This window comes from Pieris brassicae, chromosome 8 (genome assembly GCF_905147105.1).
Source record: "Pieris brassicae chromosome 8, ilPieBrab1.1, whole genome shotgun sequence".
Taxonomy (NCBI): Eukaryota; Metazoa; Arthropoda; class Insecta; order Lepidoptera; family Pieridae; genus Pieris; species Pieris brassicae.
The window spans coordinates 5,371,053-5,398,606 of record NC_059672.1 but is presented as its reverse complement, the minus strand read 5'-3'; the positions used below and the strand labels follow the sequence as shown (position 1 = coordinate 5,398,606).

Here is a 27,554-nt window from a genome sequence, read left to right as displayed (position 1 = left end):
TTCTGTTCAGTTGACCCGAATTCTTTTGAAAAGAATAGGTATTCAGTTATGTTTAGTATCCTTTCTTGTTTGCTATATTAATAAACAGTTCTACGTTATATTCTAGATTCATTTTACTTGCTATTTATTTGTAAATAACAAATATATATATTATGTGTTATATGTATTAAATGTTTAAGAACACACACCAGAGATTCACGATGAAATATTCAAGATTCGTAAATTGCTATTTAAAAACCTCCTAAAATACAAAACACTCATTACACTGGCACCCCTTGAAGGGTGACAACCCTGATTCACTTCGACCCTTTTGTTTACGTTACATTTCAAGAATGCCGCCATCAACGAAGTTTACACATGGTTTAATCATAGACCCCACACATTTATACATTTCCTATGTATGTCTTATGAAGATATGTATTAATAACAGGAAATTTTTACGCGCATTAACCGTATTAGTAAGTCACGCAAATCACGTAAGAAGTAATCTAAAAACTGAAATTAAATTACAATGTAGTTACAGAAAGGAAGTTATAATCGGCAAAATGAGAGAAATTTTGTGATTACCCTCCATTTTATTTGAAAAAAAAAAATTAATTAATATTTCATGTCACCCTGATACTAATGCTCTAGCTATGTTTTATTACAAACAATAAACGTCTATGCAAACGCGACTAAATTAATCTTTGACCTTTCTACCGTCAAATATTTTCAGTTTAAGAATGGAAAACCCAAAACTGTTTGTCATTCACGCGTATTAGTAAGCTGCAGGAAAACCACAAAACTCAGAAATGTATTGACCTTACCACCGTGATGGGTGTCATTCAATAAAAGCCGATAATATATCTATTCTGTTCCATCATACCGTGAACAAATTAAAAGCAGGTCAACGTAATGATCTCGAGATTCGAACCTGTTACCCAATGAAGTGACTATCAAAACATTATGTATTATATAAAAAACCTCTTCTAGGCCAGTGTATGTTTCCACATATTAGCAGGTTTCGATAATGTGCTGACCACTTGTCTGCTATGACTTTATCAGTACACTGAAATATTATATATTTTGGAATCTATGTCACGCTCGTCAAAAATCTTGCTCGTCGTTTGTATAAATGCCTGTCACATGGTATATTTAGGTTGGCTATAAATATACTGCAACGTCCCAATTTATATTTACGATCGCTTCATAAACCGAGGAAAATCTGTTTTCCGAGATAAATTAACAGGAAAAATCAGATAACGTTACGCTTCAAGGGTGATAATGTTTACAGCTAGTATGAAGTATCTCTGCATTGAGACGAATATTTCAAAACTGTCATAATACGCTTGTAAATTAAATATTTCATCTATTGGTTGATATATGAAGTTACTACTATATAGGCGAATGGATCTAAGGAAAGTGTGTGTTAAAAGGTGAACACAAAGTGAGTTTGTTTAATCTATATGGATAAAAATGAATTGCAAAATACGCTGCGAAAAGCGAAAATCGAAGACGGCTGGACCAATTCGAGTAACTGTTGATTTATACCTTTAATTCTGAAAATGATTTACATGGAAATTATTTATACGTATCTTTCTAAATATACTTCTCTTAAAAACCTTCTTTTGGAACGGGCAGTTTTCCTATGATTTTGTAGGTAGCTGAAATATTATAAAAATCTGTTATATGATTTAAATGTCTGCAATATAACTCTAGGAAAGTCTCAAGTTATTCTATAAATTCTACTCGGTATTACGCTCATTACTATATAATAATTATACCTTTACAATTATTATTTAATTGCTCACAACAACTAACTTTTACATCCATTTATAAACTTATTTATTACTACTGATCAACAAAGAAACTCAATGAAACGTAAAGATAAGTACTATCTAAAAACCCGCATAAATACAAATTCAATAAAAAGCCCCTAATAAGAAATCTATTGTATTGAAACGATGGTCAATCACACCATTGAGAATTAATGATCATTGTTATCTACACTTATAAATTCGTTTTTTGAATTTCGTCAAATTATAGGAAATGTGGTTGTCAATTCTGATAGCCTAAATGTGATTGGATAAAATATATTTTTCCCTTAAGCCATTCAAATATACGGGAAATACAAAGAACCTTTTTCAAAGTGAAAGGTATAAGAAAGACTATATACTCTATGTACATCAATTGTCATAAGTACAGATTTCTAATCTATGCGATTTGTATCTGTTTCGAAGATTACGTAAGTACAAACAAATAGTTTTTAAATCAGCACTTCAAAGGTAATGTTCTAAAAGTATTAAGTTACATCTATTTTATGAACTATAAATATTACCTATATAAACAACGTAATTCGGTAGTTGCATCATAAAATTAACAAGTTAAATAAATTGTGTTAATATAACGTGTGAAATCCTTATAGAATCTCTATACAAGTTATAATATTAAAATGATTTTCATAAAGCGACCATTGAAACCCTTTATAATAAGCAAAAATGATATGTATTTAAAATTTCTAATGAATTGGTATTACAAATTCTAGCCTAATGATAGTTAAAACGAGTCTGCCCCATTCCAGGTTACAATATATTTCCTAGATTTGACTGCGGCATAAATAATAATAATTTAGTAGTTTAGTAGATCTTGAGGCCACATCATTACTTGCCCATAATCGCACGAAAATGTGCTGCTTGATAATTATTAAGCCACGAAAATTCAATTTAACTCGATCGCTTTTTGCACCTATTAGATCTAATTAATCTCAAGGTCTCAATCATTTATCAAATTGATAGCATATTTCCCTCGCGCGGTATGACCTAGATAGTCTAGGAATCTTTTATCATCAAAAATGTCTAGTCATAAGTATATACAATTAAATTCACGTTGTTGGGTACAAATTTACGTTCTCATACTAATTTAAACATAATATAACACACATAGAACGAAAAGTATAAAATCAGTTTTTTTCGTTCGCTCGACTTACTTCTTTGCGTACAAAGTGTTTTTTTAATTTTACCAAATAATGCATCTCCCGCTTACCAAGCACTATGCAGAAAGGCGGGTGAGATATACCCACTAAAACCAACATGGGTAGTACCAACACGACATTAGCCGTATAGCCATATATCGTCGACAAAGTGAGGACTACATAGGTGGCAGGAGATCGGTTAACCGTCTCTTTCTCTTCCCTTCCGTTTTCAAAAGAATTCTTATCATGCGGTCTCTCTCTGTCTCTTTCTGTAGCATTATTAGCCCGCAGAAGGAAACCATCGCATTGCACGCCTCGCTGCTACCAAGAGGCGATTTTTTTTTATTTGTTATAAAGCAAATATAAGTTTTAAAGACATCAACGAGCTTCAAGGTTAACATGTTATATCAAAGTTACGACGTTGAACATAAATAAAATATAAAATAAAACGTAAAACGATTAACGTTGAAATTTTGCATCACAATTATTTTTATTTTGAATCAGAAAAAAACAAAAATCTTAGTAATATTAAAAGCATTAATTGCATCCTCACACACGATATCGTTTTAAAACCTAATTATGACGAAACTGAAAATCTAATATATTATGACAACTCCCTTATTGAACAAAAAGACACTTATTTGACCTTAATTGTTTTATTTTTATAAAGACTATTTTCATTGTAAGTAAAAAATATAATTGCGAAATATATATTGTATAACATAACTTAAATAAAAATGAGGGTTACATTAATATTTATTGATGTGTCAACTTGTTCTTAAAGCTGTTACTGGTTTCGTATAAATCTAGCCTATGTTTCTTAGGATTATGTCCTGTATTTTTGTTCCTTTATACCTTTCATATCAAACCATGCTCTATAAAACCATGACCTATCGGTAGGGCCACGGGTCAGTGAGTCATAGTTCTTAATGCTAGTATTATTAGATTAATTTACGTGAGATCTTCATAAAGACAAGGTGGCATGTGTGACCTACTTAATCATCCAATAATATTAATCCGTTTCAAGTTTTACATAACCCAGTAGAGGAATATATTGAAAAATTAAATGATCCTTGACAACAATAGAACCATAAAAATTATAATTTGTTTACGATTACGTAAAGCGTTAATAATCTTACTACTTTCAAAAACATCGCTATTCCAAGGTTACAAGTTTGTGCCTTTTTGGTACTGTATAAAGGGTATATCCTGATCCTGTCCTAGGTTTGATTTTCTGCGAAACAATGTATTGTTTCAGATTAGAAAGCACATAATCCTGATCACCATCGTATATTGATCAATAAAACTTTAACATAGAAATGTGTCTGCAACGGGTGTGGTTATGGGGTTACAGAGCTATAATACCGTCACATTTTATAATTATTCAACCCATTAAGAATTTGTTTTTTTATCTCTGATTCAATAACTTTAAATATTAATTATTATCATTAAAGTAGATTTTTATTCTGATAGCTTCTCTGTTTGTATTTTCAGACCATTAAGTTTAATTGGAAAGGTCAACTCTGTTGTCAATTTACAGTCGGAAGTAACGTGACCTTTGTTAATCCCATAATATTAGTCCACATAGTAACACTTTTGTACTACGATCTGAAATGAAGATTAGTAATAAAGTGATAGAGTAATCAAAGTTTGGCAATACCTTAAAATATTGTACTAAGGAGCAGTGTTGGCCTAGTGGCTGCAGCGTCCCACTCTAATCCCTAAGATCGTAGATCCCCGGCTGTGCACTAATGGACTTCTGTATATGTCCATAATTAAAACTCTTGTTCGGTAAAGAAAAACGTCATGAGTAAACCGCCTTAAACCCAAAAAGCCAAAGTGAATCAGGCACAGAATGCTGATAACCTACTTGTCTATTAGAAAAAAAACAAAATGGTATCATGAAATAGATACAGTAATCAGAGGCCCAAACCTCAATGGTTGTAGCGCCACTGCATATTTGTATATTGTACTTATAAGGCATTTTAGCTTCAGACATTTGGTTACATATGAAGAACATCTCAATATCCTTGGTACATAACTGTGATTGTGTTATTTTTAATGTGTCGATTTGACGACCGCGCCCAGATTACGCGCCTTTAAAATGAATGTATAATGAAGATTACGGAATGTAGTAATATTTTTACATATCTGCTTTCTAGCAAACAGAATTGTATAAAGTACTTAGATAGTAGTATCAATGTTGTAATTGCTCGATAAATTTACTTTTAATCTCGAAACAGATGACTGAAAATGTCTTTTTGAGACCGTAGACTAGAAAGAGTACTATAGGTATCATATGATCGAATCAAACCGATATCGTAGCAACATAAATTATTATTCGTTAGGGTGGCAAAAGTGCGGGTGTTGACATCATATGTCAATTTCTATCTGTCAATTATAGAGTCAACTTTATTAGGAGAAAGTCGTGGCATAACGATAAATTAAATAACATTAAGGGTCTTAAACACCGGAAGGGGACAAATTGCTCTTTTGAATGAATGTCGTTTAATCTAATTAATGAGAACCCAGACATGGTTGTTTCGTACTTATTTTGTTATCTATGCACTTGTTAAAAATAAGGCCCAGAGAGTCACAATACAACATACATGTAGTTGTGAAAGAACACACACATATATATATTAATAGGTATATATTTAAATAAAGAAAAGCGAAATTTAATCTGTGATTGCATCGATAGTCCATTGAAATGTTACAATTTGAGGGCCAAACTGAACATTTGTTAGAGCATGCAATTGTGGGATTGGCGCCGTTGTCCCCCGGCCGCTATGTTGGAAAAAGGGGTGAAAACACGTTTTTGGCTATATCTCCTAAACTATCTATCTTTCATAAAATTTATAAAGACACACTTTGTGGCAATTGCTATGCCTACAATTATGTGGCTTTTTATCATAAATCCAAAATTCTAAAAGATAAGTAAAAGAGTGAAAAAAAACATGTTTTGCTTAATAACTTTTTTCTTTATATTTTATCAAAAAACTGTGTCAGAACAATTTTGTAGCAAGCTTGTATTGACCCCCCCTACATTTCCTATAAATAAAAATGCGTCCTCTATCAAATGTTCAGCAAGTGTAACATTTCAATGGACTACACAAGAACACACTAAGACTACACAATATTATTTGTAATATATTTATACATGAATAGTATTTATACTATATGTTTCAATTTGGCACAGTACACAAGTTTTAATGTGATCATTTCTTTGGCAAACAGTACCATCGTGCTGCCACGTACGAACACAATATTTTATTGTACACATTCTTTCATTAAACGCCGGTTTTCAAAGAATGGATACTCTTTTATTGGGTCAAAATGTAAAGCACTTTATCGTTGAAGATCGATAGATAATATTAAGGCTGTATAGAAATTATCATATTCCGACCTTGTATGAAGATATATCAGTGTAAGTAGTTAAGATACGATTAAACCGGTGACCCAATAGATTTTACTTTCTATTTGCGCAATTCACACTTCCTCATTGGTGTAGAAAACATCGTGATAAGAGCATGTCGACATCTGCCAGGTACAAAATGCCTATAAAGAAAATGGAGTAGGTATATGTCGAACGTGGCGAGCGAGTTATCTAGTCATACCCAAATACCGCACTGGTTACGGCAAAACAACAATTACTGTCTAAGAAGCGCAAATCTTTATCAATCTATCTAATCTATCTATCATACATAAAAAATGTTAATTACCTTCAAAAATTTAAAAAGGCACTAACAAAATATATTATTAACACCCACTTATTCAGTATGGATATGGTTATTATGTATTTTAATATTCCTTGATGTAATTTGATTTCTAAATAACGAACGACTTGATATTTCCTTTCTATAAATTGTTATCGCGTAAGTGTATGACTTTTTTAGAAATCTGGGGCAAAATAAATAAGGCAACAGGAATGTAGCATGGATGTATTTGTTGAACTATGCTCATCACGAAGCACCTAAGTACTAAGGCGACATTAAGATATCATGTAAATACCATAGATTTGAATTAGCAAAAACTCAATCAGGATAAAAAAACATACAAACAGTGGCACCTGCAAAACTGGATGTGGTCAGTTGAGGTGGATGTCTACAGGCTTCATCGCGCGAATTTGACATCGATAAAAGCTCAACAAGTTCACTACTTATGAGAAATTAACTATAGTTTATCAAAACAACTAATTCCAAGATGAAAAAGGTATAAGTTATATCAGCCAAGATTATCCAAATTTATTGACACTTTCTGGTTGAAAATATAAAGTTGTTGTTTAGCAATTTTATCAGAATTATATAATTTAACAGACTTTTCTTTGTTTTCTGCTCAGTAACCTAAGCTAGCTTTTCTGCCCGAAGAGAAATTCTAGCAAGAGTCAAATATTTTGCTGATTTTGAAGACGATACATTTACGAAAACTACATAGGATATGCGTCATAAGCCATAAACTACACATAAATATTAAAATATTCCATACACGCACTAACATTGGCTTCATACCAATGTTTACGGCCAGATGTAAAAGTTTGTCTAATATACTATGAAACATTTGGTACTAGCTGTTCCACAAATCTGTGCAGATGACAAATCTTAGTCGAGATGCCTTAACAGTAGCGTATATAGAAAAAATAACTCAATATACCCTAAATTAAATTTCAAATTTAATTTGATACTAAATTTCATTTAATAATTTACCCTTTCGAATGATGCCATAAAATTTGTTCGCCTTAGCACCGGTTCGAATTCATGTACCTATAGGTACTCTGGACCGTTTTAATAATGTAGGAAAATATTTTTTTATGTTTATGTTTATAAGTTATGTCAATATATTTATAGAGGAAATAAATAGAATAAACAAGTATTTACATTATTGGAAATACTTACATACATACTTTTCCATACTATGATTACTATAATTCGTTATTAGTTTTATATAGATTAAAATTATTATTGGGTTGGGTTTGTTAGTATATTTTACTTTACCGTACGAGAATGTGTGCCCAGTTGAAGTACGAACACACGATTAACCGATAACCTAAGATTGCAGTGCAGACATTTTCTGTCATAACATGTTCGTTGTATATTTTTAAATATATTGCTCTAAGGACAAGGTACCATATACGTGACATTGAGATACTATAATCATGAGAATTAGCTATAATTATACCTATCACGTTCCACATTAAATATTATATAAAACTATGTTATGTGCTAACATCCCGTTGAACAAGAAGGTATGGAGCAGATTATTACCTAATTTACAAATAATATTAAAACAAGACAAGTGGCTGACCAGATCTCCAGTTTGATAAAATTCTTATTCGGCTGGGAATCTAAGGAGAAAGGGTAAAGAGGAAAGTAAGAAGGCGGAAGTTCTAGGCTTCAGAAATGGTTATTTAGTATAAGATCATTTGTCCTTTGAGAACGTTTTCGCACCTCTCAAACAATCAACACGTTAAATACACCCAGTGGCCTCAATACAAACAATAAACATGACGCTTTATCGTACAACCTCCAGGCACTCTTGTTCAAATAATGACCAAACAATTTGTTAATTGGGCAAACTTGATCTTGTTGAAATTTCGCAACACTCTTATTCTGGCTACCTGCGTCGGCTGTAGATTAATATTATATTAACCTCATCAATAAATGGACTACAAAAAGATTTTAATCAATACCAATCATAGGTAGTTCAGTCTTACATAATCTAAAAAAATCTATCTATATAAAGTACTTATTCGCCTCTGGCGTCCATGCTGTGAAAAGATCCATATTTTAGTGTAACAATGTAAAAACTATTAAGGCAATTTTTAAAATTTAGTACACAATGTTTCATATACACTACGTAAGCATTTTTCGGTAATGAGGTACAATAAGTGTGGCAATGTGCTTAGCTAATAATTCTATTGATTGTCTACATTTATTTACCGGAAATTGCATACTAATGAAACAATATTAAATTATTATAACGGCTGAAATGTATCTGCTTAATGTCCGCATATAAGCCAACCAGAATTTCGTTCGATGCTCCATACGTTTCAACGGTATTAAGCACGTTTTAAAAATATTAAATATCTACTATTCGTCTAACCATTTTACTGGAAAAATACACTTATAACATTAGCCATCTTGTATGATTTAATCATCATTAACCTTGTCTATTTTATTATCGTTTAGGGAACTAATGTCATTTAATAGCGTAATTGTATATGTTAATAATTATGTATCTAGAGACTATGTTTATATAATCAAACTCCAAACATTTTTTTAACTCCTAATAACGAAGCGTGAGGAAAATATAATTATTTAAGGTATTAATAATAATAATGATGTAAATTGCCAACTCTCCAAAGTAACATATTTAGGCGAGGGCCATAGCGACATACGTTTAACAATAAATTTACCGTTTATATTTGCACGTGACTGTAATGTCCAATTTTGGAGAAACTAATTTGTATAAAGGCTTAAATAATCTAGACAAACTAAAAGTATTTGTATGTATATTAGTAATAGATGTATACTTAATGGATACTAGGACGAATTTTGTAAGCTATTTTCTATAAGGTCAAAACATATATAAAAATAAAACAATTTTCTAATCATTCCTTCGATTTATCGTATTGTTAATATAATAGGTATTCTTATCACAATTCTACGCAGATCACGATGCAAAAATATTACGTTTTATTAATACCAAAATCGAAACAAAAAACCAACTAGGAAAAAAGTACAGTACAAAACAGTGAATGTACATTTGTATTGTACTGTCAATTGTTGACAATTGTAGGCCAATGCTGCGTGCAAAGAAAAGACCCATAATCACGCACCGTTGCAAGCCTTGGTATCTATTGTACCAAATCTACACGCCAAAGTTTTTACAACTTAGGAGGTCAAGTACATAGAAGACATTGGTCTTATAGTCACAACAAGATGTTAATGCTTACAAGTTTCCAAAATTACTTGGCTAAGGTTATTGGTGGTTTACCATTAGTAGATCGTTTAACATTAAAAATAGCGTTTATTAATTCGCAATTATCGCTACGAAACGAAAAATTGCCTATGGTCTTTAGTTGCACTCATAGTAGTGAGGTAAAATGTTAAATTTTATTTTTAAAAAATAACTTGATATACAAAACGTTAATTGTTACTTATTGTTAAGGAAACGTTTTTGCTATATTAGTTTCAAATAACATTGTTATATTATCTGTTTAGGATTTTGTTATGCTAAATAATAACATTATATTATTTATGTAAATATATTTTTAACTGTTATTGTTAATATAAGTTTAACGTAATAAATAATTTGTTATAACTTTTATTACACACCTCTAACACAGGTACATTTTCTACACCCACATAAAAATATGTTAGTCATTTTTAGATAACAGGTAGGAGTCACACTATTTTAAACAGTGGGTATACATTTAAAACTCAACAACCATGTGCTAAAAGAAATATATGTTAAGTAGTTATAGATAAACCTACGACTCGTACGTGAGAATAATTACTGTCAACCTTACAATAGCTGGTAGATATCTACTCGGTATTTTCCAGCCATGTGAATCGCTTATTCACATTGAATCACTATACTCAATATAACTTCAACTAGTACTATATTGAACAAATATACATTGATGTGCACGCATAAACCTTATTTATTTTACGTGGTGTGATTTCATACTCTTGAATCAATAATAACTACAATATATTTTCCCTGGAATAATATCTAATACTGATAAATCGGGTTTTATAGCGGGTGTCTCTCTTATGTTAAAATTTAATACAATTTAGAAGGGACCTGTGATAAGTTTCGTTCTGAATTTTACCCTACCTAAAGTTCTGATGTATAGATATGAATTTTTGTAAGACTGTAACACGATATATGAAAATTTTGTATATACTTTCATAGTTCTATATTTTCAATTACAGGTGAAGCTGTCAGGTGTTGGTCCTGTTCAACTGACTTGGACCCCACCAATCCAGACTGTGGTGACCCCTTCCTGCCAGGGCACACCACCAACACCGGCTACTCCCGGCTAGAGAACTGCGACGCTAATGCTGGAGCCACCTACCCCTACCTCACACAGTCCAAGACTGCTTGCAAAAAACAGAAGAAAATTAGTAAGTATTCTTCTCTCAAAACCTTATACTACTTCGTAAAACCCTTTAAGACCCCTCTACCAGAGCATAGTTTGTTCCGTTGAGTCCAGTTACTTAAAAACACGATGAGTCTAAAAGTTACTTAAGCCTTATTGCAACTCCACAAATGCTTTACAAAGAAAAAAAGACGTCGCTAATTAAATATGCATTTGTCGTTACCCACGCTTGTATCGAATGCGTAATATATACCTATTATCAGGCTGCCAAAACAGCTTTTCAAATATTGCATGTACTAGTCATGTCCTTAAAAGAACGTGTTTAGCCAAATGAAGGACGTGCTTACGTATTTTAGTAATTCCATTGTTCTTTGTAATAGTTCTAATTATGTCACGCTGTTATTACGTTTTGAATAAGTCTTTTTGAAAAACACTTCCTTGTATTTCAGGGTTATTGCTTTATTAATTTTCTTGAAACTAATGTGGTTTCCTCGCTACTCCAAAATAGCCATCTATGTACCTCGTACAGTACCTACTCATACCAGATTTGTTGTTCCTTATAACACCTATGATGATGATCAGATCGAACGGGGAATATATATGTAAATAACAACAATTACAAAAATGTATTCTCGTCTTTATTTAAATAAGTTACGTAAGTACCTACATCGCCTTGTCAGGTCCTTTTAAGTAAATATACATTTTCTTAACAGTATGCATTCGTTAAGCACAAATTTGACTTACCTAAAAACCTATAGAATTGTTTTAATAGCTGCGTTGTTCGATAAATAGATGCGTGATTGTTCCGCCTACTCAAATCAACCTTGTTACGACCAAACGATACAAATTGCTTGTGACTCACCGTTTTGTTATCATCTAAGGTTGAATAATCAACTATTGAGGGAAATATCAACTATTTTGTAACGTAGTTGATAAATATCCAAATAAATCTATGTGCACCTGTCAATCTATCTTTATGTAATACTAACACTAAGAATACTCCCATCGTATATCAGCTAGAAATTATTTAATAAATTACCAATTTCGAACATTTTAAATAACTTCATATTTCTTCACAGTAAACGGTCAATTGGTTATATCCCGCGGCTGCACCTGGAAGCGACAGGACGACTTCTCCAGCACCTGCCCAGTTGCCTCTAACGGTCCGAACGAAGTCACCCTCTTCTGTGAAACCTGCGACTATGATGGCTGCAACGGAGCTGGTTCTATTGGCAAGACTCTGGCGTTACTTCTTGTTCCATTGAGCCTTGTTCTTTTTAAATAATCATATGTTAATATTACTTAATACCCACCGTCTCAGCAAAGGATATACCAATAACACTAAAAAGTTTTAAAAAATATCCATTTTAGGCCATAGCAATTTTCTTTTTATATACAACACTACGCATATATTTGTTTTCCTTATTCATATCTATATAACCGTTTTTGTTACTATGGTTTCCATTAGAATTTAATTTTTACTAACATAGTATATTTGTTATCACATTTCTTTTGTAGGTTTAAAATTTAATCACAGTAACAGCAAATATTTCTGGTATAATTGGTAAAGGGTTAACTTTAGTTGTGCTAAAAATAGTGCCTACTAATATATTTTATCTAAATGTAAGTTCAATTTACGAATTAATGTGTATATTGTGAAGATAATATGTTTCCATAGTAATTCCTTTATACAATAAGGTCTTCTGCCATCCTATACACACTGGTGAATGAATGAAATAAATGACAGCTATTATCACAACATGACTACTGTATTCTATAGAATGTATTTTAATTTTGCTCAAAATCAGTATACCTTAATTTCACAAGTAGATCCCTTGTTACTTTTCAGTATCTTATTTCTTACATTCTATTTTTGAATTTAATATATTTTTATTTAACATTTAAAATGGTGCATGGTGGTTCAACTATAATGTAATATGTATAATAATCTCATTAAGGTATCGTAAGTTTTGTTTCACACATTAAAATAGATTATGTGAAAGTACAAAGAGTGATGTTTGTCTCTAATATTGTTTTAATAAAAATCTCAAATACAAAGGACTTTTAGTAGTTGGAGAGAGTAGAGTAACTCCTATATCAAGACCACTGTCTTGTTTCTGCATAAACTTGTTACATTTGATTCCCAATACTGTGTGAGTGTGACAGTGCTAAGATGCACTGAAGGTAATTGATTGTATTATTGATTGAACCAATTAAGCAGATATGAAGTTGTTCTGCCCTTTTTCTTTTTATTATATCCATCACACATAACATAGTAACTATGCCATTTCAATTATCTGAGTATAGCATTAATTAAATCATTACTGAACTGTTTTCTGGTTTCTTAAAAATAGTCGACAAGAAACACCATATTGTTCATTCTTACATTTATTAAAATAGTGATAAGTTTACTAGAATAGAACAAACGATTAAGAAAAAGGGATACTTTTATTTAATAAAATCCCAGACTCTTTTATCTCTGCCTTTTAATAAATTTAAGAAATGTATTACATAAAAACTGTTAAAAGGCTTACTATAAAGTTAATGATTATCTAGTTGATAAAAAAGTGCCTGGGACTAGTGCTAGACAGGCTACTTCTAATTAATTTGCGATATTTGTTTTATAATTAGTGTTGTTTGCCATTTTGTATAATGATTTGATATTTTAAAAGAGTATCGAGAGTTCTTTACGCCGGCTTTTTCTGTCGGCCTACACCCTCAGTCTTCTTTGCTGATGAGTAGAGATGTCTACAAATTTAATGACTTGGAATAAGTGATACCTGTATCATATATTCTATAATGAACATTTTTTTATTTTTCAATGATGAAATAACAACACAAAATTGAAAAAATTATATATTTAACATTAAAATGGACGGAATTTGCTGTCTTATTTATAATTTCTTGACCATGGTAATCGTATATTTATAAAATGTCTTAGTTTTAAACTACAATTAGATCCAGTAAGTTCGAAATGTATAAAAAAATTATAGTACAGTCAAAATCTAGTATAACGACATCGAGGGCACTACTCATTTTTGATCATAAAGACCTAATTATTATTATTAAGTACATAATACTTATTATAGAATGTGTGATTAATATACTCATGTATAAAATAAATCATAATATAAAGATATAACATACATTATAATTTATCTACATTAACAAAATCTGTTAATTATGTTTGTTTGAAACACTTCTGTAGTAGGTACGTACGCACTTTGTAGTTCACGCTGAATTTTAATTTAAGTATTGTCATAATGCATGTGACACTTCATTAAAAAGTACAATTTTTCGTAATACATTGACAGCATTGAGACCATCATTCAATGTTGGCACTGTAAATTGTTCTTCAGTCTCTTTCTGTTCGTCATTTTCCTCTTGAAATTCTTGTACAACATCTTCCGTAGCTGGTGCACAAATTGCAATAGAGTTATCCATATAATAATCGCCTCTGCTTCAGTAATAGATAAAGCAGGCATTAAATTTTGGGCTAATTGAGCCAAAGAAATATTGTCCTCTTCATCAGTCACATCGCCTGAGGATATTGTCAAGAGGTGTTTAAAACCTGCATGTCCCCCTTTCCCAACGGTACAATGCCTCGCCCGGAAACAGTGAATCCACCACAATTGATGAGCAAACGCAATCTTCACCAAAACGCTGAGCCAAATCGTTTATTGGTACATTATCTGTCCTTTGATATTTAAACAAAGCAAAGCTTGCTCAATCTTCGTATGTTTCGCTGTTATTGCTTATTTTATTTTCAATAAATTATTCTCATATAATACAATAAGTGATTGAAATTTTTTTTCGTTTTCCAAATGGTTGAAAATGTCGAGTGTGATACTCCATATTCCGCCGCCAAGCCTTTGTTTGGAAATCCACTAATAAGCTTTGATATAATACGCGATTTTTCTTTTATAGTCATTTGTTTACTTTTTCTTTGCGACACGTCACGTCTTTAAGTCACGAATAATATATTTTGTGTTCTGATTGTCCAAGAGACATTTCTCTTCAATCAGTTAGTTACTTATATATTATCATATCTGCTTTCTAATGAGAAATCGGGTCTTGTACGTCGATTATTCTGCATACACGTGTACCTATTTTGTTTCTGAGATGTACAATAGACCCTAAACATGAGTACTACCTATACTATGCTGCTGTCGCCTATTTAAATGTTTACAACACCGCTGGTCGATGAGATTCTAAGAGATCGAATTCTCCGAAAATACCAGTTAAATGTAATCGCAAAAAGAGATATGTTGTAATAAGCAATGTCGTAATAAGCAATATAGTAAAAAGCGGTGCTTTTTATAAGATGGTCTAATAGAATCCAACCTTTGATTTTGGTCAATATAACCGGTAAGATGTTCTTAACGATGTTGTTGTTAACGCTTTTGACTGTACTTATGTTGTATATAGATTTACAGTAATAATGAATACTACTTAAAAAAATATCATTCACTGTGGTGCATTTCTTTGTAAGCATGTGTGTTTGTTCACATAAGATTCTACAAGAAAAAACTAACGATACTCATACATAATTTAGTAGAAGTCACATTTCCAAGAGCATATGAATTTTTGTGCAATCTTAAATTAAACAATTAATTGCAATTCACATAGGCATAGGCATCAGCATCATTATCATTATCATCATCATATCTTTAATAGATATTTTATAAAGACATTGTTAACTTTAATTTGAAATTCCTACTTACTGGATGGATAAATTTTAAGACATATATGGATAAATATGTATTACATTGTATAAAAAATACAAATAGTTAATATTATATACGTAAAAAGAACACTAGGGTTTTTAAGAGTTGCAGAATTGCAGCCATCTTTACTATTGCATGTACAATATTCAACAAATATGTTATATGTACCTGTTCTCATAAGGCAGAATCGTTCATCACCCTGTATACCGACGTCTCCAAGGTAAGCACAGTCTCTAATATAACGCCACTCACCATTCACTAAAATGAAATAAACATTATATTTCGCAGAATTCAATACAAATTACTTTGGCCTTAGAAGAATATTACATTTTTTAATTAATATTTTAGTTCTAGCTTTAGGTTATAAAGATATTTAATAGATGAATTTTAAAAGGAACATAGTCACTAATCACATACACAATGTGATTAGTAACTTTCTACAGTTTGGTTAATGTGTACACATACCTTTCTGTCTTATTTTACGACACATAGATGGTCTTAATCCTGGTAAATGTTTTAACCCTTTTTCTTGTTTGCAGTCTGTTATAGGCACGGTGGAATTATCAAATGGATCCGCACATTTTGGGTCATTACTAGATCTGCAGTTCCAACATTTGATGCAAAGTACTGCAAAATTTAAATATTGTTTTATTACTTTTCAGGAATGTAGAGATTAAAAGTCATATCAATATTAAAAGAGAACTTCAAACCTTACAGACTCGTTTTAGTCAAATCAATCAAATCAACCGACGTAAATAAATAGCATAATAATGCCTTATACCACTTCTGGGCGTGACCCAAAATAAATTGTGCAATCTTACCTGTTGAAATAAAATTAAGAGTTATGAAAGTACATAACAAGACCTTCAAAGACATAACCATCTTTTTCGACAATAGTTATGTTATTCAACACAAAAGTTTTAAATGCGAAACTTTTTAAAATATCATACTTGTACTAATATAAAAGTTATTCGTTTAAAACTTTTTAAAATCACAGACTAACACAAGCATCACAGATTATCGCATCCATAAGTCGAGCGGGTCTGATGCTACCTTTTTTTTTTTTTTTTGAGAATGGAATCTCGCTGTTGGCCTTAAGAGCCTTTACAGCTCAGCTCGGGCTGTTTTGGCGAGCGTAGCTCGGCCAGAATGGGTGATGCTACCTGTCGCTACTCCTCTCTTTAAAGGCCTTAAAGCCTCAGCTAACATCGGAATACTGGGCGTTGACATATCAAATGACGTTTAGTTTCGCGGTCATTTGGAAGGGACGGCTAAATTAGCCTCCAAAAAGCTTGTTGTGCTCAGCAAGGCGAGACGGTAGTTCAATCCGGGCCACCGCTTGCAACTCTATAAAGCGCAAATTCAGCCCCACAGCGCAATACTGTTCTCACCTCTGGGCGGGAGCTCCCCAGTACCAGCTCCTTCCATTTGACCGTATTCAACAAAGAGCGATTCGAATCGTCGACGACCAATCACTTTCCGTGCGGCTTGATCCCTTGTCGTTGGGTAGAGATGTTGGGTCTCTCTGCATATTCTACCGCATTTACCATGGGGAGTGTTCAGAAGAGTATAACCTCGACGTCCGTCGTTCCACACGTTCCACAACTGAGCGTTTATTAAGGTAGTTTTTGACACGCACCACCACTATGTGGAACCAGTTGCCCACTGAGGTACAATTTTCGTAAGTGGCTAAAACCTGACAAAAAATCTGTATCGTATAGTAAGTCGATCCTGGGATCTTATTCAAATTTGTAATGATACGAATGCTGGACTTATTTGTGATTACTCAGCTGCGGCTGAAATAAAATCATTTCAAGGCGGCAATATACCTGTAGAAAATATAATTGGATTTGGATCAGATGGCTGTAATACTGTAATACTATGATGGGCTGTCGTAATTCAGTGTCCTCGCAGTTTAGACAACTGTGCCAGGTATTATCGTGCTAAAATGTCTTTGCCATTCCTTACATTTATGTGTCTCAGACGCTTGTAAAGAATTGCCTCATGATGTAGAAAAACTGACTCGATTGATATATATTTCAAAAATAGTAGCAAACGTCAAGCAGAGTGTGATCAAAAATGTGATCTTTTTTTTATTGTTAGATGACGAATGGAGAAAGTTTATTTTTATTGCGAATGATTTAGGTTGGAGTACAAGTCTACCAGCGGACTTATTTTGGCATCAAAATAAAACCAAAATAAATTATTGGTAAAATTTAACCCTGAAAGAATTCTATTTACTAATTTTGCACATATATATATGTGCATAAATTTCATATAATCGTTTTTATTTCAGTTGTCTCAAATGAAAGACAGCAATGGAGACATTAAATTCCATTCGCTGCCTCGTTTTATGCTACAAGTATTATCTTTGCATCACTGGGACGCTAAGTGCGAAGTTCAGTGAAATTAATAATATAAAAACCAATCACAGGAAACACTATTAAACGAAATATGTTAGCTCAGCTAGCCATTCGTCGAAATTCTGAAAACTGCATAAAATTTAATCCCACTTAATTTAATGAAATGATTTATCGGAATCATGAGGAAATTATTTTAGAATAACTCACAATAATATGTTTTAAAAAATACATTCATACAGCAGCTTATTTTTCTTTTAATATTTAAACAAACTTTTACTGTAATCGATATTGAAATCGGCTGTATTGTTTTAAGAAACTACTATATTTTTTAGCTGACAACACTGTCATTATACTTTTGGGATCTGGAAGCACTGCTTGGGCCTTGATTCAAAACAATTGACTATTAACATTAAGTTCGTGTTTAATAATTAAATTCTACAAGAGCAGCCAAACAATTTCAAATTTTTTAAACGTTAAGTGAAATTCCTTTATTTGTGATCGATTTCAGTTGACCAAAAACAATTTATTACATCATTAAGTATAATCGAAGAATACTGAATGATGTTAAAAAGCACAATATTAACTATCATCGTGTGCAGTTTACCTGCAGCAGGTAATTCAATGAGATTAAAGTTTTTAAAACTATTAACGAAAGTGATTGTTTTACAGTATAAGATTAAAAACTTTAAATTCTTTTCAGTTTTATGCGTAAGATGTTATCAGTGTGCTTCTTCCCAAAACCTTAAGGAAGATACTTGTGGGGCTTATAAAAAGTTTGATACTGATAGCCACATAGCTGTGGAATGCAACAGTGATGAATCTCACATGCCTGGCTCGTTTTGTATGAAACGAACTCACCAAGGCCCGAAAGGGTTCATTTGTAAGTTACCTATATTTTAAAAAGCAGTTACGCCAAAAGCCACACCCAAAACCAACTACTTCTAAAGAGCCAACAACTAGTAAATTTTTTAATACATTCTCTTTCCATTCTAATTATATTGACTTTTAAATTAATTAGATTGCACAGTGTAATATAATATATTGTAGTTTACAATATTTAAAAAAAATGTTTTACACTATTGTTTATACTGTTGAATAAAAGTATTATGTTTCATATAAGTCCATTTCATAATAATCAAATATTTTAATAAACTTGGGAGTAATGCTTCCTAAATACTGAAAAATAAACCACAGACTATTTAATGATGACTACCTGATGAGTAATTAATTAGTAGTGCTTACTACTCATACACACAACTTACTGTTTTATAACAGTAAGTTATATTGTATGCCTATGATACAATCGCTACTGGCTCATTACCTTATATATTTAGAAGCTGTTGGAGGTTTCTAATTTTGAGGGGACAGCTCTGGAGGCGAGGGGTAGTACAAAACACTTTCTTCATGTTTAATATAAATATGTATATATATATAACATATTCACAATTTTGGTTTAAATATCACTAAGAAGTTACATTGTCCGTGTCTAATAGAGAAGTACAAACAAATAAATAGAAAACAATATTTTTATATAAAATTTAAACAGGTATTCTAATATTCTAAACTAAAACTTTTCTTTCTTCACATGTGACAAGTGTTGCCTGCCATTATTTAAATAGTCAAACTCCAGAAGCCTATGTAGGTTAGAAGTTTACATAAATAGTATCAAACCATAAATATTTTTTTTAACAGTTATTATATCTTTATAAAGTGTTATAACTTATGCCAACTTGCCATTTATGTTTTTAATTATCAGTATAATTGTGAAAGTCTGTGTTTTCATAATAATTAGTTAATTATTAAAAAATAAGCAATGTATATAATTATATAATGAATTAAACATTCAAACCTGTTCTTAAAAAAAAAACAAATTTTAATAATTACTTACATAATTTCAGGGGATGGTAGATGGAGACAGGTGATACGCCGGTGTGCTTCAGTTGCTGAGACCGGAGTAACTGGTGTATGTAACTGGGGTGTATATGATAATGGAGTTTATTGGGAAGACTGCTATTGCTCATCTGATGAATGTAATGGAACAAGTGGTATTACGTCATCTTTGTTACCTGTGATTTCATTAATAATTTGCATATTGATCTACTTTTCTTGATCAATAAATTTAGTTTTAATAACATAAATGAGTGCTATTAAAGCAGTTAGTTTTGGAAGATGTTTACTTGATTATAGGTGTTTTTTTTTATTAATGAGAATCTCAAATAATTGAGAACCTTTTTATTTAAGTTAGACTAAATATTTACATTACCACTACTTATTTCGTCCAATAATTATAAGAGTAATTATTATGTATATGTACATAATTAATAAGACCATTATGTTTTTTTCTAATATTTCTAGGAATGTTTAAGAGTTTGGTACAAATTCCGTCCGATTACTGCCTTTGTATATTACAATGTAATATTTAGTTTTAGTTGCACCCAAGTTGTGCAGACTGATTATTGTGCCTGTTGTTGAATAGCAATCCAATAGCTGACAATCTTTCAACCTACAATGTTTTGCTTATAATCAAACTGTAGACCTCTACTATGTGGACTGTTTGTTACCAACTAGGCCATGAAGGTAACAGACACATTAGCAAATAATAATAAACACTTTCATTATTATTATACACAATATGGAACACATATATATATATATATAAGTTATTACACTTGCATTGTTAACAATAACTGTTTTAAATCAACAACCGTTTTTGTAATTTTTATAAAGTGATTATATAATAAATGATTTTGATGAAACATTACTGTTTTAATATTTAAAAAAAAACATTAACATTAGTCATAATTATATTTTTCGCCATTACATTTCTACCTCTGTTTTATTCATATTACGATAAGTAATACTGGTTAATTACATTCCCCACTAAGTCAAGTAGACGGTTAGAGTATTAATAGAGGTATTCTAACCTCGAATTTAAAAGAAAACTGTATCTATTTACGTATCCGATTTTGTATATTATCTATCTGGTTTTTAATTCTTGGATGTGACTTCTATGTCTGGTAAATTTAATATATTTCTTCTGCAATCAAATACACCTGTGAACACAGTCGCCCCACGTCAACTGAGAAGATATAATATATTAACTGATACTGAGGCATGGTGTATATTATGAAAAATGATTGTAATTAGTTTTTCCAAAGCTTCAGAATGTTATCACTCGCTGCTCAAGCTAAAGATGTTTATAATAGAGTTGGTTTTTCTCTTTAAAAAAAAACCACGCAGTGTTAGCCTAGTGACTTAAGCGTTAAGAATTGTGTATCTGTTTCTGTATGTCAATTAGGTGATTCCTTCTGCGCCTGACGTATACACTACACTTAAAGTCAAACTCAATATAACTTTATTCATATAGGTAAAATATACAAAAATTTGGATCCCAAAAAATCTCCAGGGTATGATTTAATAACAGGAAATGTCTTAAGATATTTGCCTAGAAAGGGAATTGTAAAATTAACAAATATCATTAACGCTTCTTTTAGGCTAAGATATATTCCAGGATTATGGAAAATAGCTGTCATCACGATCCCAAAACCAGGGAAACCACCACGAGACAAATTCATATAGACCTATATTCGTACTCCCTAAAATGTCCGAATTATTCGAAAGATTATTACTAAAAAGGCTTAAGGCAATATTAGAAGATAGAAACCTTATACCTAACGATCAATTTAGATTTAGAGAAAAAACACTCGACTATTGATCAAGTTCATAGGATCACTAATATCATAGAGCAGGCACTTCAAGGGAAAAAAGTTTGTACGACTATATTTCTTGATATCCCACAAGCTTTTGACAAAGACTGGCACGAAGCACTAAGGTTTGATTTTATAAGTTGTATAAGTACTTAGTATAAGTATATTTTACCTCGGCAATTTTCAAATATACTAGACTCTTATATAGAAAACCGAATGTTTAGGGTGAGATGCGAAGATTCGTACTCACAACTGATGGAAATCAATGCGGGACCACAAGACACACCACACATGTGACATTACACAACCCCAAAATAGTACTATAGCTACATTTTCTGAAGATACTGCAATAATGTCTACCAGTGAAAATTAGGCAAAAGCTATTGAAATGACACAAATTGCCATTAATTTTAATTAAAGTGGCGAATAAAGCTGAACCATTCTAAATATGTTCATGTCGATTTTTTTAATCGAGCCATACAGTACATATCATTATTTATCACCGATACAAAAATTTTATATGCTAAACCCGTTAAATACCGGGGAATGACGCTGGATGCTTAATTGCGATGCAAAGAACACGTGAAAAAAAAAGAGATGAGATATAAGATACAAACAAATGTATTGGCTAATAGGAAGGCAATCGCTCCTGTCAATACATAACAAATTGCTCCTTTATAAACAAGTGATAATGCGTGTGTGGACATATGGCATTCAGCTTTGGAGCTGTACAGTGAAAAGCAATTTAGAAAGACTACAACGTTTTCAGATCAAGGTTCTTCGGGACATTGTCAATGCATGGTGCATTAAAAATGAAAGTATCCACAAGGATCTTAATGTGGATACAGTCCTAAATACGGCGAAACGGTTTGCATTAGCTCACTTAAACAGGCTACATAGCCATGTGAATGCTGAGGCAACCAACTTTTTGACACGACAGAAAATAGACGCCTAAAGAGAACTAAACTTTTTGAGTCAATACACCTAGTGTAGTGAATATAATTGCAAGTGCGGTAACTCGGACACACGAACATAGTGTCAAATATTACAGAACGCTATTTATTACTATTGTAGAAAATTAAGTCAACAAAATATTACTTATTAGCCATAATTATTGCATAGACTAGATTGTAATTCATGTAAAGTTGAACCCTTTTTTGTGAAATTCATTGCAAAAAAAATATATATTCATGCAGGTAACTTAACATCTATGAACGTTAATAGTAAAGATGTTATGAAGTTTACTTTACAGAATAAATCATGGACATAGTAAAGTGTATTGGTGCACAGCCGTGGTTCGAATCAGCGATTTCAGAATTTGATTTGACAGAATATTTAAACATAAAACGTTTGCCTAGAAGTTTTTTTTTATAATCTATACCTGATTATATAATAATGTAAATTTAATTAGTTTATCTAGAACTTAGTTTATCTAACAGTTTACTTCTCATCTCTGAATCTTCTTTATAGTATAAGTCCGCCGAAACTAAATAAAACTGCTTTTAATAACATTTAAAGCAAACTTGCTTTTCGGGGCTCTAAGTAAATTAAACAGAAGTTTAATCAGTTCGTAAGTAATAACCATTAAATAAAGAAAAACATTAACGAGGAAAAAACAACGAATTTATCGTACAAGGGATTATAAAATATTTGGCCTTTGAGCCGACTGTGGTACCATTGAGGTGATGAAAAGGATATTACGCAGCCTCAAGCTGTCTAATCCAATGATAACATGGATGAATACTACACTGGCTTGTGCCAACATGTGTGACTAATGTTGATTGATGTATGAATGTATGTACGCCCATAACTTTAGAACGAGGGCACCAAATTGGATTAATTGTTATGTTCGGTATTGGCAGGTCTGCAGGAATTATCCCAAAATATATGAATAAGGGATAAAACTGAAAAATCTCTAATGTAGACTTTAAATGGTGAGTAGTATATTGAATGAGGAAAACTTAAGCTATAACAAAATAATGCTACGACCGAATTAACGCGGTCGAAACCACAGTGCACGGCTAATAAGCGTTAGTACTTGTGAAGCAACATGTGTCAATATTTAGAAAAAATTGAAAAATAAACCACAAAACCTCATTATTATATCATAAGTAATAATTTAAGTCACAGTTTACACGGATTTAAGTAATTAATGTATATTTTGACAACTTAGATTGTTTTTGTATTTTGTATATTTTAATTTAAACAGGACATAACTTAAAACACCTAAAGGCAATGGCTAACCTGTACGTAATTCAGTGAAATTGTCTATATTTAGATCAATCTCTAACTCTTCGTCGTCTTCTCCAGAAAGAGCATATTTCCGTCCAAGATTTTGAGCGATAGCATTGCTCTGACTGTATATTTTACCACTTATTACCAACCGTAGTAATTGACGGAATGGTATTGCTAGAACGGAAGATTACACTATATAAAGACCCGTACATCACGAATGTTAAAGTTACGGATACAAAATTATGAAAGTATCAGAAATATATTTATTTATTTACACTTCGTTACACTACAAAATAAAAATTAAAATTAACATAATTAAATCAAAAGGAGGGCAACTGGCGGCCTTATCGCTTACGAGCGATCTCTTCCAGGCAACCACTGTGAGTAAAGAAAAAAGAAATGTATTAAATAAGATAGGCAAGTGCAAAAATACATGTAATACACCGTTATTAAAACAAAAACTAAACAGGAATAGAATATTAAAGATAGAAAGTAAAAAGACACATAAATCATGATAATTTAAGATAAGTCTCACGTCAGTTAGTAGTTAGTAAGAAAGTTAGGGATACGATGTGGACAGGTAATGTTTGTACAGAAGAAATTTAAAGGAAGATAAAGAAGGAGCTAAGCGAATAGGGACGGGAAGTGAATTCCATAGCCTAACTGCGGAGACCTTAAAGGAATCGCCAAGAAAGGAGGAGTTATGAGATGGGATTTCAAGGGTATAGTTTTCGGAAAAGCGTAAGCTATAGTTATGGGCTCCCAAAAAATTGAAATCATTTTTGAGATAGGAAGGCGTTTTAGGGTTGAACAGGATGGAATATAGGAGATGAAGAACACGATTAATAAATATAATTTCGAAATACAACATTTTATTTTCTAATATAAATGGTGTAAATTCTTCCTATTTTCCTCGTTATTACATTAGTATTTTGTTATTCAATTTAAAAAACATGGACCTAGACGGCCTACTCGTGAAAACTTGTCTGGCATTAAAAACGATCACCCACGCTACCCTGGAATACGAGGAAGTAGCTAACAAACAAGCACAATTTTTTGACGAGGTGAGTACCACAGAAATGTCTAAATTATGAGAAATGGTTGGCTGTTTTAGACAGTAACTTTCACGCAAAGTTTAGACACCTATTTTAGTTTAAAAGAATATGTTTATGAATTTAGAAGAATTCTTTATCTTAACAGCATTCTGTAATCTACGAACTTAAAGTAGAATGTTTCAGCTAGGTCAAATCTGAAAAGTTTGTAGCCATCATCTACAAGCTACGAATTATCTACGAACTTTTAACGTCTACATACGTCGAAATCTTAAACATATTGCTACTATTTATATATGGTACGAGATTCAGTTCATATCTCGATCAATACTTTATAAATAGAAAGCGAACTTGTGAAAATTCTACCATATAAAAAGATAATTTATTACATTTCTACGTCTAGCATTATTGTCCTTTAAAAATGAAATGTATGATTCGTATCGTCTTAAAACCATTGAGCTTTTTCCAATGATACGAGAGTCGGGTAACCTCGGGAAAATTCGTAATCCGGGTTTGGATGCGCAATATAACCATCCCGTTCGTTCTTGTGGTTCTGGAAGGCAATGGACGGAGAGAGGAGATGTTCCTTTATTTCTATTTATGGCGCTCAACGACTCCTGGCCGAGGTCTTCCTGTAGGCTACAGCTCGCCTCACTTTAGCCTGAATGATCGAAGGTGGAACGCATTTGTCGCTATGTTAAAAACCGGTTTTATTTGATACTTAATTATATGACACCGCACTAATTATGACAAAGTGAACATGTGTAGTGATAATTTATGTTTTAAAATAGTGATGTGTTAATCTGGATTTTTTACAAACGCAAACACGAAAGTGGTAATTTGTTAGAGGTGAGTATAATAAGATTTTTCTACGGATCAGTTTCATTTATTTCAGTGGGAAAAATTATGAAGAAATTTTCACGTTACGCGAACAAATTTTTAATCAATATTATTTTGTAAAAAAGTACAATTTAAAATCGATTTGGAGATTTAATTATTCAAATAAATTTTATAGACTCGGAATATATGATTTATTTCAGTGAGTCATCTTAATGATTCTTAATTAATGACTCGATGAGTCAAAGGTGTCCGGTTAATGTGCAGCAAGGACAAGTCAAGATTATTAATATTAATTCGTTTTTAATAGTCTTTCTACTACGTGTTTTATTTTGCGTGTGTTGATAAATGTTGTGGGTTGTGTCCCATGGTTTTACATACGTTGGCCACAAATGGACATAATGTTTACGTAAACGGCGTAGGTTCGATCAGTGGGAACACGCGTATATAATAAATCAAAAACGCATGTGCTACAGTGTAAATTTAAATTTCGAATTGTTTGATTTAAAATATTACAACTATCATGACGAAATCTGCTTAATAGACGTTATTAATTCTGGGATTCGAGTAAGTTAAATTGTTTTTTAATATAAGTATTAATAAACAGTATCGACTGTTTGACTGATAGTAGATCACTTGAAATTGTACTGAAATTTAATGTAATTGAATTTGGGTATTGTTCCATTACATTTCTTTTTTTATGACTACTAACGATTAATTAATATATAATTTACTGTATTAAACAATATATAACGACGTCTACAAACTCAAAACCTATGCCCACTAGTAACTCTGGCGCAGCTGTATAAAAATTATCCCATAACCCTCCATTTGGGGCATAACTTTAAGCATTAATTTGAATCATAATTTTTATTGAAAATACGAACAATTATTAAGGTAAAGGCCAGTACAGTAAGCCACAGCGGTGCGAGTCAAAAATAGTTGAAGGTCAAAAATCAAGAGAACATGAGTTTTAATCAGTTTTAATAGGTAACCAAGTTCAAATCAATCTTTAACTGTGACGAACAACTAAGTATACTTTGTTGTTCGTCATTGATTGTTCCCATTTGTTTATAGCTTATTAAAAATATTAAAGTGTATTTTGTGTTTGGACTTCTTAATTGAATAATGTTTTTAGCAATACGTTTGCAAAGTCAAATGAGACTACGTCTTCATTTCTGTATATTATTCATAGTTTATAAAACTTTTACTTATCTATACTAAGTATAGGTGTTTCTTCTTAATAGGATACACAACTGAGCGTTTATTAATGCAATTTCACCACCGCTATGTGGAACCAGCTGCCCACTGAAGTATTTCCGAACCAATTCGACTTAGGGTCCTTCAAGAAAAGAGCGTACAAATTCTTAAAAGGCCGGCAACACAGTCGCGAGCCCTCTGGCATTGAGAGTGTCCATGGGCGGCGGTATCACTTAACATCAGATGAGCCTCCTGCTCGTTTGCCCCCTATTATATAAAAAAATTTCAAACAACTCTATATTATTAAAACATCAAGTACACTAAAGAAACATAACAGTCTCTATTATCTGGAATAATGAACCAGTTTTCTTAATAACGT

General features: G+C 31.8%; 3 protein-coding genes across 4 annotated transcripts in view; 2 read left to right on the top strand and 1 right to left on the bottom strand.

The window, feature by feature from the left end:
• Positions 1 to 15,037: 15,037 nt before the first annotated feature.
• Positions 15,038 to 16,779, bottom strand: LOC123713537. Of its 2 annotated transcripts, XR_006754203.1 has the most exons (4): positions 16,603 to 16,779; positions 16,247 to 16,408; positions 15,249 to 16,039; positions 15,038 to 15,207 (listed from the first exon to the last, which is right to left on the bottom strand). XR_006754203.1 is itself a non-coding variant. In XM_045667255.1 (3 exons), exons 1-3 carry the CDS (start codon positions 16,661 to 16,663, stop codon positions 15,819 to 15,821), a joined length of 444 nt encoding a protein of 147 aa, XP_045523211.1. In that variant the 5' UTR covers positions 16,664 to 16,779; the 3' UTR covers positions 15,038 to 15,818. The 2 variants fall into 2 exon arrangements, 1 of the variants encoding a protein (XP_045523211.1); XM_045667255.1 differs by having other exon boundaries at positions 15,038 to 16,039.
• Positions 16,780 to 18,497: 1,718 nt separating this feature from the next.
• Positions 18,498 to 20,888, top strand: LOC123713080. The gene is made up of 3 exons (XM_045666573.1): positions 18,498 to 18,757; positions 18,845 to 19,024; positions 20,043 to 20,888. Exons 1-3 carry the CDS (start codon positions 18,703 to 18,705, stop codon positions 20,252 to 20,254), a joined length of 447 nt encoding a protein of 148 aa, XP_045522529.1. The 5' UTR covers positions 18,498 to 18,702; the 3' UTR covers positions 20,255 to 20,888.
• Positions 20,889 to 25,898: 5,010 nt separating this feature from the next.
• LOC123713515 (probable G-protein coupled receptor CG31760) overlaps positions 25,899 to 27,554 on the top strand; it is a 40,826-nt gene continuing 39,170 nt past the window's right edge. Inside the window, exon 1 of the mRNA XM_045667222.1 lies at positions 25,899 to 25,987. The gene's annotated coding sequence lies outside the window, so the exon portion shown is untranslated. The remainder of the gene's footprint in view (positions 25,988 to 27,554) is intronic.

Excerpts from the sequence above, each read along its gene's own strand:
- LOC123713080 (XM_045666573.1), top strand. The coding sequence starts at position 18,703 with ATGATGTTAAAAAGCACAATATTAACTATCATCGTGTGCAGTTTACCT. Across the intron at positions 18,758-18,844 it reads GTGCAGTTTACCTGCAGCAG|TTTTATGCGTAAGATGTTAT; the intron begins GTAATTCAATGA and ends AATTCTTTTCAG. Across the intron at positions 19,025-20,042 it reads AGGCCCGAAAGGGTTCATTT|GGGATGGTAGATGGAGACAG; the intron begins GTAAGTTACCTA and ends ACATAATTTCAG.
- LOC123713537 (XM_045667255.1), bottom strand. The coding sequence starts at position 16,663 with ATGGTTATGTCTTTGAAGGTCTTGTTATGTACTTTCATAACTCTTAAT. Across the intron at positions 16,409-16,602 it reads TCTTAATTTTATTTCAACAG|TACTTTGCATCAAATGTTGG; the intron begins GTAAGATTGCAC and ends TAAATTTTGCAG. Across the intron at positions 16,040-16,246 it reads TCGTAAAATAAGACAGAAAG|TGAATGGTGAGTGGCGTTAT; the intron begins GTATGTGTACAC and ends ATTTCATTTTAG.